At 48.8% G+C, this 19,381-nt stretch overlaps 3 protein-coding genes across 4 annotated transcripts; 2 read left to right on the top strand and 1 right to left on the bottom strand.

The window, feature by feature from the left end:
* The first annotated feature begins 5,545 nt into the window (after positions 1-5,545).
* Positions 5,546-7,710, top strand: LOC117588008 (transcription factor glial cells missing). Its single transcript, XM_034279032.1, has 2 exons — positions 5,546-6,143; positions 6,214-7,710. Exons 1-2 carry the CDS (start codon positions 5,731-5,733, stop codon positions 7,382-7,384), a joined length of 1,584 nt encoding a protein of 527 aa, XP_034134923.1. The 5' UTR covers positions 5,546-5,730; the 3' UTR covers positions 7,385-7,710.
* A 3,311-nt stretch (positions 7,711-11,021) lies between these two features.
* LOC117588005 (trifunctional enzyme subunit alpha, mitochondrial) lies at positions 11,022-14,235 on the top strand. The gene is made up of 5 exons (XM_034279030.1): positions 11,022-11,275; positions 11,581-12,320; positions 12,390-12,530; positions 12,595-13,364; positions 13,418-14,235. Exons 1-5 carry the CDS (start codon positions 11,200-11,202, stop codon positions 14,052-14,054), a joined length of 2,364 nt encoding a protein of 787 aa, XP_034134921.1. The 5' UTR covers positions 11,022-11,199; the 3' UTR covers positions 14,055-14,235.
* LOC117588009 lies at positions 14,220-18,446 on the bottom strand. 2 transcript variants are annotated; one of them, XM_034279035.1, is made up of 5 exons: positions 17,988-18,445; positions 16,004-16,110; positions 15,828-15,970; positions 15,709-15,761; positions 14,220-15,642 (listed from the first exon to the last, which is right to left on the bottom strand). In XM_034279035.1, the coding sequence occupies exons 2-5, from the start codon at positions 16,082-16,084 to the stop codon at positions 14,606-14,608; spliced, it is 1,314 nt and encodes a 437-aa protein (XP_034134926.1). In that variant the 5' UTR covers positions 16,085-16,110; positions 17,988-18,445; the 3' UTR covers positions 14,220-14,605. The 2 variants fall into 2 exon arrangements, with proteins under 2 accessions (XP_034134926.1, XP_034134924.1); XM_034279033.1 differs by having other exon boundaries at positions 15,828-16,110; positions 17,988-18,446.
* Between the last annotated feature and the right edge of the window lie 935 nt (positions 18,447-19,381).

Below are 19,381 nucleotides of genomic sequence, written 5' to 3' on the forward strand. Positions count from 1 at the left end.
TGAAAGGGACTGAAAGGGGGCAGGGACTTTGCATAAATGATAGCCGGAAACAATAGACCAATATCTCGAGAGGGCAGGCCAAACCGAAGGCCCCTCGGCATACCCTCTCGGGGTTACCCTACATACATATAATGCGATAATTTGAGCACGAAAGTGCCCGATCCCGGGCTCTAATCTCCACTCGTAGAAGAAGGTCTCTCCTCTACAAAGTATTTCTTGTAATCAATATGGAAATGCATGAGGAGGGAAAAGTTCGAGAGAGGAGAGCTGGCCTCTGCCTCTTCCCTTCGCTGCTCAAGTGAGCAAAATGCCACGAATGTGAAACAAAAATAACACAAAAGCCTTCAAGAGTGCACTCTGGACTCGTCTCTCTCTGCTCTCCTTTTCTCAGGATATTGTGTGGCATTGTAATGAGGAGCGTGTGATGTCTCATTTGTAGCACAAGACGAGGGTTAAGGATCGAAAAAGAGTTCTCTGTCCGTTTGTTTCTGTAAATAATTCCCCCCCCATCTTCCATCTTTCAACGTCTGGCAAAGAGTGATCCCATCAATGAATTTATGACGATTCTTTTCTTTTAATAGCTCCACAAAGTACGAACATATTTTATGGCGCTAACACGCCAATAAATGCAACTCCTCCTTCTCGGGGATGGGAGTTCTACAATAAGAATTGATGTGCCCAAGGCCCAAGGCGGAACCCTCCCTCAATTGGCGGTAGATCTACCCCCAAAATTTCAGTAAACAAAACTCAAACTCGAAACTCGAAAAAAAGGGCTAAGGGAAAGGGAATGAAGTGAAACTTTCCATCAAAGTTGGACAGACGTTGGTGGAATGAACTCCCTAGGAATATTTGCCACTTAATTGAGATTAATTGAAGTTATGTGCGCCTCCTCGTATCTGAATAAACACAACTTTGCAGCCATTTTGTTTACGAGTGCGTTTTATGTGCACACAAAACAACAATCGTCGGAGCAGGGAATTATTGTATTATTAATAATTACACAAGGGCCCAACAGGCACCCCGAAAATAGTTGTAGAACCCAAAAACCCCGAAGCCTGAACGGAACTTTGCTGCTGCAGATGAAATTTTATTAAATTAAATTGAGTGCGACGGAGTTTTTCTGTGTCGCTTCAATCGAAGGCACAAAATCCCAAATTTCAATTCCAATGCCAGTCGGACGCAGCAGTCCCAAAATGTAGCAAATGCAAATGCATGATGCTACTGAGGGAGAGAGAGGTGAATGCACTCTGCCACTGCCACTGCCACTGCCACTTCTAATGCTATGGATCTCTCCAGCTCCATCTCCTGACTGCCCCTTAATTGGTAATGGAATGGAATGGTGTTTTGCCCTCTGTGTGTGTGTGGTGTTCGTGTTCGTGTTAATAGTTCTCTCGCTATGGTAATAGTCAAAACTAGTCCATTTAAGCTAATTGACATTCAAATGCAGTTGAATAAACTTTTTGTAAGGCAGACACGACAACGATACACCACTCTGAGCGCTGCTGGACTAGAGTTAGATATTTTTGGGACTCTAAACGGTCTATTTAAACATTCAGTAACTCAGTAAAGGATTTTAAAGAATCGTTCATCATCCAATGACAGGAGGAAGGGTGCAAATGCACTGCTGTGCACATCATTTATAAATTGCCGTTTCAAATAAAGCCAAAACGCTTGAGCAAATCCATTTAATTGCCGCTTCGATGGGTGGATGGATGGGTGGAATCCTTTGATGCCCGTGAAATGGTCTCCTGGTCTCTCCAGCCTCCGCAATCAGAGGCAATCGCCGGATGTGTTCGCACTCGTGTAAACATGCGTTTGTCATTAGACACACCGGAAATATTGACAGCATTCGACACGCGGCGCACGACCAGTTCTGGCGGAACTCTTGCCACTTTTTGCCATTTGCCATTTGATTTTTTAAAATTGCAAAAATTTTAAACAATTTCTGAATTGTTCTGCGCAAGTCTCTTTCTCTTGCACCCGCCCTTTGCGCTTGAATAAGCATTAGATCTTTGAGGATCGTTCTCCTCTGGTACCCTGGGACCCAGCATCGGGTGGAAATCGAGGGGTGTGCGTCGTGTGTCCTTTGTGTCCTTTGCAAACAGGGCGTCTTTGTTTGGTCTAAAGTGTCGTCGCCGTGTCGGATTGTCGTGTGTTTTTTTATTGAATTTTTGTATTGGCTCTGAAGTACCTGAAATTTGAACAGTTTGGGTTTTTTATTCCTGGTTTCCTCGAGAGTTTTTGCTAATTACATTTTATTGCGTGGCACGAATCGCTTTGTCCTAGTCCGTGCTCCATGCACCGTGTGGCAAGTGTGAATAATCTGCGGTGTTTTTTACGGTGTGAAATGTGACCGTCCAGCGAGCGATACATTTTCCATTTTCCAAAGCCTTGATTGAGGGATTGAGGGAGCATCAAAGATCTGCAACTTTTCGGCTAGGATTCTCGGAAGAGAATTTTGGTTTAAATGCCACACGAAATGCCACGCGCTGTGAAACATGCTGCGAATGGTATGCCATGCGGGTATCTCACGGATCTCCCAGCATCGATGGGGTGTGGGAGAGAGCAGAGATTCTCCTCTAAATATCTCGCATGTAATTCAATGCCATAATTTCCACAAATTTCCACAACACACAAAACAAACGCAAAACACAAATGCAAATATAATGGAGCAAAAAATGATTGAGACGTGGGAAAAATATGAAAATATTTGTGCTGGCTTGTGTAATCCTTCAGTCTCTCTCATAATCGATTGTTCCTCGATGCCAAAAGGATCAGAAAGGACCACGGACAATGGAATGCAGTGCAAAGATAAATATTTTGTTGATGTAAGCCCATTAACATGAGCATTAACATGAACATGAACCTAAACAAGAGAGACAGACCACAAGAAGAGACCACCACACCTGACCCCTGGGCACCTGAATTTGACCCACGACCTGCGTTTGTTTGGACAGATTAGAGAGGGAAAGGGAGAGGGAGAGTCCCAGAGAGCTACTTAGCGAACGGACAACCGAACGGACAAGCGGTCAAACGATCAACTTGTCTGTGGAATTGAGTTGAGTTCCCAAATGTCCGAGTGCGTTTAGGTTCTCTCTCCCCCTTTTGCTGGCAACATTTCAATTTTCTCATTTTCCGGGTCCAATCCGCTATCGCAGGCCCACGATCTCCCTCGCCGCAGGACACTCCAATCGCAACGGCGGCAGCGGCGGCGCTCCTCGGGACGGACGGGACCCATGCAGAGTGTGAATCGTATTATCGCTTTGACTCGATCTCTCTGGGACGGACTCTCACTCGAAGCTGTTGTCGTTTATGTTGTTTTCTGTTTCATTTATCAGTTTGTGGAAATGTCCAATGCTCGCCCGTTGAACAATGAGAAATTATGAGGCTTGGCTTTAAATCATTTACCATCCATCCTGCCATGATCCTGCGATCATTGGCCTTATCTGACGGCACGGATCTCGCTGGCATTAGGATTTTCCTGCGACTGTGCCTCTCCTCGTTAGTCGTTGGAATAATTTCCTCCTATATGCGGTTTGAATTGCGGCCAAAACTCTCTCTCTCCCTCCGATTATATGCAGGAAGTTCCAGTTAATTAGCTGCGAATTGTTATCCCGAGATGTGCACTGGTTGATAAGCTTCCTTCCGGGGTGGAAGCTGGTGAAATCATAATGCAACTTTCTATTGTCCCAAGAGAGAGAGAGAGTCAAAGCAGGCACTTCTCGATGCAATGAACTGAAAGATTGGACGATTTGGCTGTTAAAGCTGCAAAATATGCCAACAGATCGACAGTTTTTCTCTGCTTAAAGATCTCATGGTATATTCTCTCACATGTCTGGTTCTTCACCATACCATATGCTCATCACTCGTGACACTCTTTCTAATCCGTTTTCGAAATCCCTTCAGAGGCCCAGAGGCTGCTGCTTCCTATGGGCGTAACCTTCCCACGAAACCGCAGACACAGATTGAGCCACAGACACAGACACTCTGCGGACTGGTGGGGTAAGTCAACATTCAATTTACGATGACATTTATGCCCAAGTTTTGGTTCAATTTTATGGCCACATTCACAACTAATCGTGGAAATGCTTAGACGCGAAATTGAAATGGAGCAAAAGAGTTCTGCTCTGCGGATGTGGCCCCCGCGGGGCGAGTGTCAAATAAATTTGATTGGAAAGTGATCTCGTAATTGAAACGAATAAACGAAGTTAATTTTCGGTCATCATTAACGGGGACACACCCACCAGGCAGAGGCAGAGACTGAGGCCAGGTAGAGCGCTTTCTCCCCTGCGCCTTCTCTCGAGCATTAATGCAACGTCATGACTTTCCTTCGTGTCAACGCCCCTCAGGCGCACCCTTTTTCGGCATCGTATCGGTTGGGATGTAATCCTTTTTGGTTTGCCTTTGATGCTGCTTATGCTATCGCGTGCTACGAGCGTCCGATCTCCCAAGAAAACGAGCGACGCACCGCGGGATGGCTGCTCATTCTTGTTCGTGTCATAATTGCATGGCTTTCGGTGGTCGGTTGTGTCGGAAGTGTGAAAATTACGGAGTTTCCTTAGCCCATTACCCTTCCGCACCGGGACTTCCTCTCCATCTCCATCTCCATCTCCCCCTCTCCCTCTTATCCTTAATGATTGTATTTGTTTGCTTTATCTTTGACTTGAGATCGTGGCTGAAGGAATTCCTTTGCTTTGCATCCTTTTGGCTTCATTCCTAGTCCTAAGGGTTGCTACTGGTCCGTGTCCTTTCGTTTTTTTATTTTGCGTGCTAAATTGTGTGTTTTACGATCTTCCACCGATCTCTCCATAGAGATAGCGTCCCCATACGGTGATTTGTGTTTCTGTTTCGTTTTTTTTTATATTTTGCAAGCGTTTAATTTTATGTTCGCTATCGCTCTCTGTAGATCGTGAGAAGTAGTGCCGTTAGTTTCTATATCCAGCATCTGGAACTCCATTTTGTTGTGCCTCCGGCACTCATTTTCTTCTGCCCCAACGCTGCTGCCAGTGGCATCTGTCGCCAGGTGTGTGCCCCCCAAATCCCCAGTACACACAGCAGTCCCATTTCCCTCTCCTCCCCACAGTCATTGTTGAACTCTTTATGTGTGTTTTTTTTCGAACTGAAACTTAATTAGCTTTGACTCTGGCTTTGGCCTGGAGTAGGGAGACTGTGGGGGTACTGTGGAGCTCGCATCATGAAATTATCCAGTGGAGCGCACGCTTCCAGGGGAACAGGCGCGCGCGTGCTGCTGCACTCGACTCCGCAGGTGCTAGAGCAGGGCAGAACCACTCGTTACTCCCCCCCTGCCCTGCTCTGCTCCCAACTGCAGCAGCTCCATTCTCCATCGCCAGCTGCAGGCTACCGTCGCCCAATCAAAGGCACTCCGAAGTGGACCCACATAGTCATTCCAGTTTGCTGCGGTCCAGTGTGCATGTGTGTGTCGGATAAGTGCGGATAGAAACGGATAAACGGCAGCCAATAGCAGCACGAAACGTGAAACCACCCCTGCCTGCCGCTTGCTGTCGCTGCTTCGGCCAAAGGGAACTTAACTTCAGTGCGCGGACCAGGTTCCAACAGTCAATCTTGCGCAGTCGTTGCGAACGGACGTCCACGTCGCGCCACGCTCAAAGAAAAGCAGAGAGAAAAAGTGTAAAGAGAAATTCAATACGAGAATTAAAGTGAAGAACAATTCAAAGAGTGAAAGAAACCAAGTCCAAAAACAACAACAAAATGGTCTTGAACGGAATGCCCGGTATGCCCATGGCCATGCCCATTCCTATGCCTGTGGCAGTGCCGGTGCCAGAGGCCAGTCCTCCGGCTACCACATCCCGTGTCCAGATCGACTGGGACATCAACGACTCAAAGATGCCAACGGTGACGGAGTTTGACGAGTTCAGCGACTGGGCGAATGGCCACTGTCGCCTCATCTACGGACTGCAGAGCGACGAGGCCAGGAAGCATGCCAGCGGCTGGGCCATGCGCAACACCAACAACCACAACGTGAACATCCTGAAGAAGAGCTGCCTCGGAGTGCTCCTGTGCAGCGCCAAGTGCAAGCTGCCGAACGGAGCCAGCGTGCACCTGCGGCCCGCCATCTGCGACAAGGCGAGGCGCAAGCAGCAGGGAAAACAGTGTCCCAATAGGTAAGTCCATGGAGAGTCCTCCCCATTGAATGCCAGATGCTAATACAAGATTTGTTTCTTTTTGTTGCAGAAACTGCAATGGAAGACTGGAGATCCAGGCCTGCCGCGGCCACTGCGGCTACCCCGTCACGCACTTTTGGCGTCGGGACGGCAATGGGGTCTACTTCCAGGCGAAGGGCACACACGATCATCCGCGGCCAGAGGCCAAGGGCTCCACAGGGGCGCGACGCCTGCTCGCCGGCGGCAGACGCGTCCGCAGCCTGGCCGTGATGCTGGCCCGGGATGCGGCACTCAGCGACAAGCTCTGCAGCCTGCGGCCCAGCAAGCGACAGGCCAAAACACAGCTGCCTCAGGAGGCAGGCAGCAAGCGGAAGAGAATGGAGCTGCCGCAACCACCCAGTCAGGCAGAGCTCCAGGGAGCCACAGCTTCCGCCGCAGCAGCAGCCTATCTGTCCACATCCACACCCCACCACATTCCCTCGTCGAACTACAATGCCCAGCAGAGCGGCTATCCAGCGACCAATGGAAGCCAATGGAGTGGCGGGGATTTGTACCCGGCCTACGGACAGCAGGAGGCAGGAGCCGGCGCCTACGACAATGGAATGTACAGTGGCTACGGCATGCTGCACTCGCCACTCTCCTCGCACAGCTCCAACGCCAGCTACTACCAGGAGAGCCTCCAGCAGCAACAGCTTCACCAGCAGCAGCAGCAGCAGCAGCTGCAGCTTCCTTCTGTTCAGGAGACGATGAATGCCAGCTACGAGCCACCGATGAACGCCAGCTACCCGTGTGGCATGCCGCTGTACGAGAGCTGCGACGACACCTCCAGCCTCACCAGCAGCAGCAGTTCCGGCTACAGTTCCGAGGATTACAGCTACTTGAATGGCTATCAGCTGCCTGCATCTGGATCCCTGGATATCAGCGGAGGAGCAGGAACAAACGGCCACAATCCATCTGCCCAGGATAGCTTCTACACGACCAGCTCCGAAATCTTCAGTGTCTTCGAGTCCACATTGAATGGTGGTGGCCCCTCTACGGTTGAGTTGTTCTACGACGAGGCAGCCGCCTACCAGCACACGAACTACCAGCAGCAGCAGCAGGACGCTGCAGCGGACTACTACTACAGCAACACGGGAGTGGACAACGTGTGGAACATCCAAATGGACGCCGCGAGTGCGTATCATACGAGCTCAGGAGGAGCAGCAGCGGGAACAGCGACAACGGATCCCGTCTATTGCTAGAGGAAGTCCCCGATCCCCCCGATCTCTCCACTCAAGTGTTGTTCTTCTAGTCTGTAACTGATTTGCTTTCAACCATTCCTCCCCTCTGTTTGTTGGTTCTATTATTATGTGCTGTAAATGTACGCCCCCATCCCAGAGCTACTCCAAAGTTTAAGCCTAAGCAACTGCATCTCTAAGTACACTCCGTGCATAAGTATCTCTTAGATAAATATATGTTTGAATTATTAAGGATATTAAGGATATTGAGCGACATCGCCCACCTATTTATTGTACGCTCGCATGAGCCCTTTTTGCGTAGTAATTAAATACTTTTGAGACTACCTGGATATACTTTCTATGGAGATTGATTTATTGATTGAGTGGTGGACTAGAGATGGCAAAAGTTTTCACTTTGAAGCAAATACTAAATACTTATTGGGATATTCTACAACAAACCCATGGCCCATTGAGAATCGATTCCAGTGCTTACATTCTGGCTTAATCTATTCAGCATTAATTAACTATTTGTTTGGGTTTACCCTCTTGGATTTGCTCACCTCTCCAGAGTGCTAATATTTGCATGTAATCGCATCTAACCCCAAAACTCAACTGGAAGATGGAAGAGATCTCCATTAGTGTGCAAAAATCAGCATTAACAAATTGCCGTAACCGTATCCTCTGGATCCTGCATTTGAAATGAGTTTGCGAATATTTTGGCGAGTGATACCTCAACCCTGGCAAATGTCTGGCATTTTGGCAAAAGGATTCATGCATTCATTCAGTCATTCACGCGCATATTGAATTACACCGGCGGACAATGGGATCAGCGTCAATAAATTTGCATAATACTCAAATCGCTCGTACCTTTCCCCTCACATGCGCCAGCACCCTCTGCAGGATTACACAAAATGTGCAACGCCAGAAGTCAGCGGCAGACTGTGACTCCTCTTCCTCCGCCCGACTTCATTAGCATTCAGGGCTAATCAAACACACACGGAGGAGAGTGCTGCCTGCCTCGACAGGAAGCACACGCTCTCTGTTCTCTGTGCACTGATTTATGGCTGGAAATTACCATAAATGAAATCAAAACATTTTAAATGTTTTCATTTGGCGCAGGGCTCAAGCGAAGGGTATATGCAAATACAATTTTGAAACAAAGTCATTCCACTCCTGTGACCGTATCTCTGTTCTCCTTCGGAGTGAGTGTGCGAATATCCTTGAAGGTCGCACGCGTCCGCCTGCCAGTGCCACGCACGGCTTTTTTTTTTTGTTTTTTCCCAAACATGACAACTAATGGGCGTTTTGTTTATGGTCGCTCTCAAACCCCCATTAGGGTTGAGCTCTCGAGAGTACAACCCCTTCCCCTCACCCTCTTCAATCTACAGGCAATCGACCTTTTTTATAATTTTAATTATTTATAATCGGTTTAACAAAAAAAAAGAAATCTAAATAACGGAGTGGCGCTTGACAGGAGCTCAGCTCAGCCTTTTGTCGCGACCCGTGACCCGCGACCCTTGATTGCTGGTGGATCAGCGGCAATGGCAAATCGGGAAAATGAGAATTGAATTTGTAATATAATTTTATTGGACAGCGATGAGTGGACAGGAGTGGAATATTCGCAATTGCTGCTAGAACTTTCCTGTCTGTCGTCTATTTTCTTGGTTCAGTAAACTTTGTTTATCAGCTGGCATTGGCCATTCCGCTGATTGATATTCAGAGGTCAGCTCTGCTCTGCTACCAGCATTCGAATCCAAATTGAATGACAGTTGAACTCAAGAGTGTGACTTTTTGTGACTCTTCACACTTGATTGGTGGATCAGAGGATCAGCAGAAGCCGCAGCTGCGGAGCTACGGGGGAAAAAACGATTAACTATTTACTTTATACGAGTACGGAGTGCGGAGTACGGAGTAATACGTGCCACATAAAAACGTCAACGTCAAAGGCCTTGCCCCGAGTGTTGCCACAATAAAGCAGTGCCCGACAATGTGGCAAAATCTCATTTGAACCTATTTAGGAGTGTCCACTTCAAAGGACACAAAGGCAGCGAGCGCTAACCCAACGCATCTTGCAACAAATGAGGCGCGTTTAATGCGGCTTCAATGATTCTTCCCCCCTTGGCCCTCGCGTCCGAGCAAACGACCTGAAAAATGCCAGTGACATGCGTGTCCCGCAAATTGTGCGGTCGCTTGATCGTCCTGCCGGTCTGTTTATTGCACTTTGGTTTCGGTATCTGTCGTCGTCGGTCGGGGTGGGTCACCGTGAAAAATGTCCTTGCAAACAATGAGAGCAATAGCAGCAGCAGCAGTAGCGAGAATATCTGTCAAAGCATTCCAGGACAGAATCTTGCTGCATCTTGAGGCACGGTGCCCGATCATCGTCCTCCAGGTTATCACAGAGATCTTTCTCTTTTCCCTCCTCCAGCTGGATGAGGTAGAGTTTATGTCTCTGCTCGCAGGTTTTCTCAAGATTGAATGCACTTATTGCATCCCCCAGGCAGGGGATCTCACCTCGCCTAACCCTCTTAGCCTTTGCGAATGGCACGAAGTTTCCCATGCAAAACTCTGCATAGTTCCTCTGTTAGCCTGTAAATTAAATCTTTAATAAACGAAACACGGGCACGTGGAAACAAAAAACTTATATTTGTTTTACATTTTAAATTTTGATTTCAGCTGTTAAAACCGGTGTTATATTTGCTGTGCAGTTGGGCGAAAGTGCTGTTAGTGGCACTGTTATGGTTATCGGGTTATGTTAGCGGCAGAGATGCCATAAACTGTAATAATACTTTTAATTTTACATAATCTGCCATAATACAGATTTAATTGATCTGCCTAGCGGCGAAGAATTCATGTTTGAAGAGATTTGCAAAAATGTAGTGCATTTAATGTAAACTGAAAATTAAAATCAATTATTGTGTTTTTATTCTATCCCCACTTACGACCAATTCCATACCTTTGGCAACATCAATTGTATGGGCCAGCAACATGCTGCAAAATGTATGGCAACATTTAGTACCCTTGCGGTCTAGAATCAATGCAAAAAAAAACAAGTCAGTCAGTGATTTAAATGTATCTCAACGAAATCATGCAGAAAATATTGGCGGCATTTTTTGAAAAGGATAAGGTATATTTCGGTATATTCATAAGGGTCGTGTGGTATATTTAATCGATAAATACGCGGTCTTACTCCAATTGTTTAGTTGCAAGAGAGTATTTCCCTGACCGCATTTGAAAATAAATTATTAGTACACAGGCTCAGAGTACATAGGCTCAGAGCAAATTTTTTATAAAATATCTTGAATGCATTGCTGCCAATTGTTTATGTTTTTAAAGCGTAGAGTCTTAAAAATCATTTAAGTCCAAAATTAAAGAGAGAAACCATCTTTATTATATTCTAAGCTTTAAATTGTTCTGGATGAACTTGGGCTGGTCAAAATAATAAGTACCCGAGATGAAATTTTAAATCGTTAAGGTGTGCTGTTATGGCGTCAGAAAAAGAGGTTGAAGCGAAATAACATTTTTGCAGTGTCGAATAATTTCCGTCTGAAACATCTCAACGCCCGTACATTTTATTCAAGCCTTTTACATCACTCAAATTCGCGTTCAAATTCGATTTCCAAATCAAGAATCCATCGATGTTTTAATCGATTATTTGCCAGCTCTAGCACTATATGCAACAAGTAAATCGCCGCATAAAAAAAAATTGAACTGGCCGCATAAGCGTTTCTACACAAATAACGGTGGAAGTGTAAAGTGCAGTGCCAACACGAAATAATTAAGCATAAAGTGAAGCAATCGAGAGAAACACCAGCGACCACAATACGAGAGAAGGCTGTTCAATGTCGGCAACGAGATTCCTGAGTGCCGTCGGCCAAATAACGCGACAGCAATTGTTGCAGAATAGGTGCAGCAGAGGTAGGCTACACCGATTCCAGATCGGCCATGAATAATAAATGTAAGAGGAGAAGCCCCAAAGCGACTGTAAGAAACACCAGAAGGGGAGAGAGAGAGGAAAGAGCTGCTGCTGCTGCTGCTGCTGCCCGTCGAAGATCCGCATAACTGGACTTTGAACTTTGTACTCGCTCTCCCTTGACGTAGCTGATTGTACGTGTGTGTGCGTGCATGTCTGTGTCTGTTGAGGGGGCCGCTTATGCGAACTGTGCTGTGTGACGATAATGCCAGCAGCCATTTGATTCTCTGCTCTGTTCACCCCTTTGCAGCCCTCCCCGCCACGGCCCTGCTCCAGCGTCACCGTCTAATGTCCACAAATCCCGCTCCGGCCACGGCCAATGCGGGGGCCAACAAGCATCTGCACACGAAAGTGGTCAATGGAGTGCTGGTCATCAGGTTCGATTCGCCCAACGCGAAGGTCAATTCGCTGGGCAGCGAAGTGAGCGATGAGTTCGAGCGTGTGATCAAGGATCTCGAGACGAATCCTGCCGTCAACTCGGCCGTCCTCATCTCCGGCAAGCCCGGATGCTTTGTGGCCGGCGCCGACATTGGCATGCTTGAAGCCTGCCAGACAGCGGAGGAGGCCTCACTCATCTCGCACGGCGCCCAGATAATGTTCGACCGCATGGAGCGCAGTCGCAAGCCCATCGTGGCTGCTATCAATGGCGTGTGCCTGGGCGGAGGCCTGGAGCTGGCCCTCGCCTGCCACTACCGCATCGCCACCAAGGACAGCAAGACCAAGCTGGGCCTGCCTGAGGTTATGCTGGGTCTTCTGCCCGGCGGGGGCGGCACTGTGCGTCTGCCCAAGCTCACCTCGGTGCCCACTGCACTGGACATGGAGCTGACCGGCAAGCAGGTGCGTGCCGACAGGGCCAAGCGCCTGGGCATTGTCGATCTGCTGGTGGATCCCCTCGGTCCTGGCCTACAGCCCGCCGAACAGAATACCATCGAGTACCTGGAGAAGACTGCCGTGGAGGTGGCCAAGGATTTGGCCAGCGGAAAACTTCGCGTAAGCTGTGCTCCCGTCTTTCCCATTCTGATATAATTATATAATCGTGTAACGTGTGGTCGTGTTTAGGTGAATCGCGAGAAGACTGGGCTGGTCAACAAACTTACATCCCTGGTCATGGACACTGAATTTGTGAAGAACAAGATCTTTGACACTGCCCGGAAGCAGGTGATGAGGGCCTCGAACGGTCTCTATCCCGCTCCCCTGAAGGTGAAACAAATATAATCCTCATTCTCATTGTCATGGCTAACTGTGGCTTCACTCGCCTCAACAGATCCTCGATGTGATTCGCGCTGGCGTGGACAAGGGCTCCGATGCAGGCTACGAAGCGGAGCGCAAGGGCTTCGGCGAGCTATCGGCCACACCTGAGTCCAAAGGTTTGATCGCCCTCTTCCGCGGACAGACCGAGTGCAAGAAGAACCGCTTTGGCAAGCCCCAGCGACCGGCTAAGACGGTCGGCGTGCTGGGAGCCGGACTCATGGGCGCTGGCATTGTCCAGGTGTCCGTGGACAAAGGCTACGAAGTGGTGATGAAGGATGCCACCGATGCGGGCCTGGCACGCGGCATTGGCCAAGTGCAGAAGGGCCTGGAGACTGCAGTCAAGCGCAAGCGTATCTCTGCCCTCGATCGTGATCAGACGCTGGCAAATCTGCGTCCCACCCTCGACTACAGCGACTTTAAGAACGCCGACGTCGTGATTGAGGCTGTCTTCGAGGACATCAACATCAAGCACCGTGTGATCAAGGAGCTGGAAGCCGTCGTGCCTGCCCACTGTGTGATCGCGACAAACACCAGCGCCATTCCCATCACGAAGATTGCCGCCGGCAGCTCGAGACCCGAGAAGGTCGTGGGCATGCACTACTTCTCGCCCGTGGACAAGATGCAACTGCTCGAGATCATCACGCACCCGGGCACCTCCAAGGACACAGTTGCTCAGGCTGTGGCCGTTGGCCTTAAGCAGGGCAAGGTTGTCATCACCGTAGGCGATGGTCCCGGCTTCTACACCACCCGCATCCTCTCCACCATGCTGTCGGAGGCCATAAGGTGAGTCCTCCACCTTCTGATAACATCATCGATAATCATCAATTCATTTTCAGACTGCTGCAGGAGGGCGTGGATCCCAAGGATCTGGACCAGTATACAAAGAAGTTTGGATTCCCGGTGGGCGCCGCCACGCTAGCCGATGAGGTCGGCATCGATGTGGGCTCGCACATTGCCGTGGACCTGGCCAAGGCCTTCGGTGAACGCATCGCTGGTGGCAATCTGGAAGTGATGTCGGACCTGGTACTGGCCGGCTTCCTGGGCCGCAAGTCCGGCAAGGGCATCTTCCTGTACGATGGCCAGCGAAAGGGCAGCCGTCCGGTGAACAACGATGCTCTGGAGATCATCAAGCAGAAGTATGCGCTCGTCTCTAAGGGAGCCAACACACCCGAGGATCTGACGCTGCGCATGGTGTCGCGCTTCATCAACGAGGCTGTGCTCTGCCTGGAGGAGAAGATTCTCGACAGCCCGTTGGAGGGCGATGTGGGCGCCGTCTTTGGCCTGGGCTTCCCCCCATTCTCAGGCGGTCCCTTCCGCTGGGTGGACCAGTACGGTGCCGGCAAGCTGGTCAGCAAAATGCAATCGTACGCCGACCTCTACGGAGCTCCCTTCAAGCCCGCCCAAACCCTGCTCGACATGGCCAAGGATACTTCAAAGAAGTTTTACCCAAAGACTGGTTCCTCAAAGTTGTAAACGATGCCCCATACCCACGAAGGCCAACGAAAATTAGTTTTTAGTTAACATCAGGAGCCATCGATGGATGAGCTTCCTTTTGCATTTCTCTCCGCCCCAAGGGCATGGTCATGTCCCCCCACGTCATGTCCATTGTTGAAGTTTCAAATGAAGATTATAATCGTGTACTTTTTTCATACTCACATTTGACGATTTATTTGACACAGCATTGGGTTTCTCTTCCTCTGACTCAACACGGGAACACTTTGTACATCGATGCTAGTAGAACTCTAGATATACACATAGATAGAATATATTCTATATAAGACTATATGCGAGGAGGGAGGAAAGTCCCTGCCGCATACGCAGACGCACAGATATTTACAGGGCGGGGACTCTGCGTCCCACCGTTCTTAGAGCTATTCCTATATCCTAATCCTTACTCATTGAGCGCACACAACACATGGACAGTGAGCGGAGGACTGGAGGCAGATCTTCCACCACTCTCCACTCCAGCCCAATCCTGTTTTTAGCTACTAACTACATCTAGTTAGTTAATGACTAGTGACATTTTACTTGCGCCATTCGCGCCCTGAGCTGCGTCGCTGCTGCCTTCCCGCTGTGCTGTTTAGGGACCCGCCGCCATTGCTGCTGCTCCCGCCACTGCCATTGACCACGCATCCGCCTCCGTTGTAGCGCTCCGGCCCCGGATAACGGGCCACGACATCATCTATGAGCTCCAGGATCCCGATCTTGAACTTTCTTCGCTGCTGCGGCGTCAGTGCCGCAATGTCCGGCAGAATGCTGCGGAAGAACTCCATGTCCGCCAGTTCTGCGACGCTCAGACCGCCATAGAAGTTGGACCCTCCGCTCGCCATTGTGCTGGTGGCCTCGCACTCTGTCTTGATCCGCTTGGCACTGCTCCCCGACTCGAACTGGTGCTGGTGGCCGTGGCTGTGGCTGTGATGGTGGTGTCCGTCCATTGGATGTGGCAGCGTGTGAGGGTGATAGTGCAGCGGTGGCGGCGTGCCGCGTCCCCCATCGTAGATCAAGTTCGGCCCCGACTCGGCCAGCTGCACGTCCGGAATGAAGTTCTGCATGCTGTCCGCGCTGGCCGTATCACTCCGGGCAGGAGAACTGCCGCGCGGCTGATGGTGACTTGTGGCATGACTTGTGGGCGTGGCTGGGGCAACTCCCCGCTGCAGGCTGAGGGTGCAGGCAACGGCGGGGTCGAAGGCGTCGATGGTCTCCTCGTCGTCGTTCTCCGACATTGAGTGCTTCAACTCCATCATCTCTCCATTGTTGTTGTTGTTGCTGGCGGTGGAGCAGTACATGTGCTCATCCTGGGTATGCGGCAGAGGCAGCGTCTGATGGGGGTGCTGCGGCTGCTGCTGCACATGGTTCAGGTGCTGCTGGGACAGATGGAAGAGCGTGGCCAGGCTGCTGTTGCCGTCCAGGGAGTTGCGCGTGGACTTGAGGAAGGGCAGCAGGAAGGCCATGTGCTCCGTCAGGTAGTAAGGTTTGTGCTGTGGCTCCGATCCGCTCTGCTGCTTGATGTAGCGAGAGAGGCAGGCCCGCAGGTTGCGCCACCGCTCCTTACAGTGAATGACTGAGGAGAGAGAAATGTCGACATTTAGTTTCCATATGTCACCAATAAAGTCTGCTAGGCACTCACCACTTTCACGGGTTTCCTTTGAGATCAACACCCATGCCTTCTCCTGGTTGTCCCTGGAATTGTAAAGTGACGTTTAGTTCCTCCCCTCCATGGAATTCGAGTCTTATCCACCCACTCACCTGTTGCGGTACTCGGGCACCTTCTTGTCGTAGAGGCACTTGTGGGTGCGCACCAGATTGACGAACCGAATGTTAAAGTCCTCGTCCGCCTGCATCACGCGATTCGTGGATCCAATGTTAGCTGGACTATTACCGTTGTTGCCATAGACAGCGGCTCCTTCCGCTGCGACACCGACCCTCTCCTCGCTATCGTTGTGGTTGTGGCTGTTGCTGTTGTTGTTTGTGGTGCTGCTGCTGCTGCGCGTTGAGGTTGTCATATTCGATTCTCTGTTGGGATATTATCCTGCAGGAGAGATGAAAAGGAAACTAAATTATTAGACATTTGGGAAGGCATCCAATCCGCAGACTTATTCGCAGACATCGGAATGTGCACACGTATCTACATACATATGTATGTATGTATGTACGTCAAGATATTTTCAAACAAACAACAGAACAGAAAGCAAACAAAGAGAGAATTCTCGTCTTCTTCTTCCCTGCTTCGCTTCGTTCTGTTTCGAATTCGTTATGTTCGTGTCATATGTTTGTGTTGGTTTCGTCTCCCCCTCACCCTCACCCTTGTCTTTGCTGTTGTTGCTGTCACAGCAGCTTTCAAGCGATAGAGCTTTCTGCTGCTGCTTCCCTCTCAGAGAGCATAACTGTTCTCAGCAGAAGCTTATCAGAGCAGAGAGAATGGCCGGTATTATTTAGTTGTGAACGATCGTGGAAGTGTATCAAACTCTTCGGCTTGTTAAATGTGTTAGGTATGTTAGTATTTTTGTGAAACTTAATAAAACATTATGGTGTTGTTGTTGTAGTAGTTGCTAGCATTTTCAGTACAGTTTTTGCAAGCTGGAAAACAACGAGAGAGAACAATAGCGATGACGGTGCTAGCAACATTGTTTACATTTCATATTAATATTATCATTGGCTACAAAAACAGCAAAAGCAACAACTAAAACAACAAGAAGAGCAGTGGCAGCAATAAAAATAACAGGCGATTCTGTTGTTGTTGCTGCCTGTGTGTTTGCTATTGCTTCTCCAAGTTCTTTCCGCTTTAGCCAGCGCCGCTGTCAAAAACTAGAAAGCTTTGCTTTGCTTTGCCAGTTTCACTGATAAGAGCTGCAACAACAGCAAAAGCAATAACAGCATGTACTTTTTTGTGTTGTAACGCCGTAGAAAAACATGTTGGGCAAATGCAGCACTTGGATTTGGCTGTGTGCGAATACGATTTCCATTTGCTTGGCCGTGTTTTTATTCGCAATGCAGCCGCTTAGCCTGCTCAGCCGCAGCCAGCTGCGACCGCGACGCCACCGACTACCTGTTTCGATTCTAATCGAAGCCCACTCATTCGGTTTGTTTTTTTAAGCGCACTCTCCCTCCTCTCTCTCTCTCTCTCTGTTTCCCACTCTCCCCTGCTCTGAGTGATTGACTAACAGTTTTCCCGCCACTTTCAGCACCTTGCGGCGCCTAAGCCCAACCACCAGTTTTGTACAGAAACAACGTGCGCACAGTGGGATGAATGACTATGGAGACGATTGAAATAAAAGTGATGAAAGCAGCACAGTGGGATGAAAGCATTAGTGGCACTGGAGCATAATGAGGAATAATTCAACATCTATGGAATGTAAATATGTAAGTGTTTGCTCCACTGTGTGGTGGGTGTGAGATATTGTTCTGTTGTTTTGCCAGAAGTGAGGTGATAAAGTGATAAATGAGTGGACGGGGGACTGGAAGACTAGGAGGAGCGGGCCAACAGCACAAAACTAACAGTGCCATAACAATATTTATTGTACTATTACGTATATTTAACATAAACATACATTTCCATGCACGTGTGTTTGTGTGAGTAATTGTACTCTGAGAAATGTTTATATATCCCCGGCCAGAGCCCCCCTCTCTCTGTTGCGCTCGCTCTCTTTCTTTCTCTCTCTGTCTATCTTTCTTGGCTCCATGGCCCAGTGACAGCAACAGCAACAGCAAGCAATAGATAGAACAACAGCAGCAACAAAAGCAGCAGCAGGAAAAGCAGAGCAGCAACAAAAGACACACACAGAAACACAAGTAGATACGAAGAACCACACACACACACAAACACATATGTAGATATAGACAAAAAGGAGATTTCACTTGGTTTTTTGCATTCGTTGTTCGATTGTTCATTAAATGTTTTTGTTATACCTTTTGTTGTTTTTGTCTCTTTGCAGGAATTTGATGCGACAAACGTTCTGTTTTCCAAAAGTCGGATTTCAAATTTCGCCAGGCACACGAAAAAACGGCGCCAAAAAACTATTTTGTTGCTCCCGCGACTGCGACCGAGCCGCAACAACAGCAACGGGAACGAACAGATTCAAGATTCAAGTCGATTCGCGACTGACGTAACGTACAAAAATGTTGAGTTTGAAATTTGTACGCTCGGGCGCGCTGCTCCACGGCGGCGACGGTGGCAGTAGTCGGTTGTGTCGATGTCGTATGTTTCACGTCGAAAAGCGACTAAAACACACAGATACTCGAGCGGCGGGCCATGGGCGAAAAGTATCTATCGGCAACGTAGAACACACAGAGGCAACAACAACAAAGCGAACGGCAAACGAGCGGCGAGCAAACAGAGAACAACAACGCACAAAAACCCTGCTCTCTGTCGCACACACACAGCCACAAATATATACCTACACACACTAGCAACTGTACACGCAGAGGAGCAGGCAACTGTTTTTATTGTTGCTTTCGCTGCTGACGAACAACAAATAATACAAACAATGGACACAGACGCACACACAAACAGCGAGAGAGACCCACACACACACACCAAGGCAGAGAAACGGCAACTGCGCGATACAAAATGCTAAGAAACAGTGAGACAACAAGGCAGCAGAACGGCAGGAGAGCAACAGGGTGAGGAGAGGCGAAAAACAGCAAAGACTAACAAAAATTGATGCACAGTGGGCAAGAACCGTGTCGGAATGGACAATAGACAGAGAGAGATGAAACCACATCTGCCCGAAATGATCACAGATGGATCTTGCAGAGAGTGCAACCAGCAGGTGAGTTTGCATTTACCGTTTACTGTATTTCAATCACTTCGTAATCCCTGTCACAAAATCTGTGTGTTTACCTGCTAACACGGCCCAGTGTACGTGCGCCTTCGTCTCTCGCACGTTTTTGGCTCTCTCTCTCTCTCTCTCTCTCTCTCGCAAGCTTTCCAGCCAATTGTTGTTTACATTTTCTCTAAGCAACAATTTTTGAAATTTGAACAATTGAAAACGTTGCCGCCAGATGGCGACTGTCACATCCGTTTCAACGGTTTGAAACGGAATCAATCTCAAGATCGCTAAATATATTAAATTATCAATTAGAAAAAAGTCCGTTTTTATCTGTCTAGAAATTTAGAAAAGGCTTTAGGTGTCTGTCTGAAGAGCAACCCGTTACACACCTCCATTCCGATTATTTTTTACTGCCATCTTTAGTAATCTAAACAACAAAAGCTTTGCGAAAGCTCAGGGGCTGCCAGCCACCCCGCAGCTGCGGGTATGGGATAGAATTCCGGGCACTAATGATTTGTTTACAACTTTGTT

Source organism: Drosophila guanche, unplaced genomic scaffold (genome assembly GCF_900245975.1).
Source record: "Drosophila guanche unplaced genomic scaffold, DGUA_6, whole genome shotgun sequence".
Lineage (NCBI taxonomy): Eukaryota > Metazoa > Arthropoda > Insecta > Diptera > Drosophilidae > Drosophila > Drosophila guanche.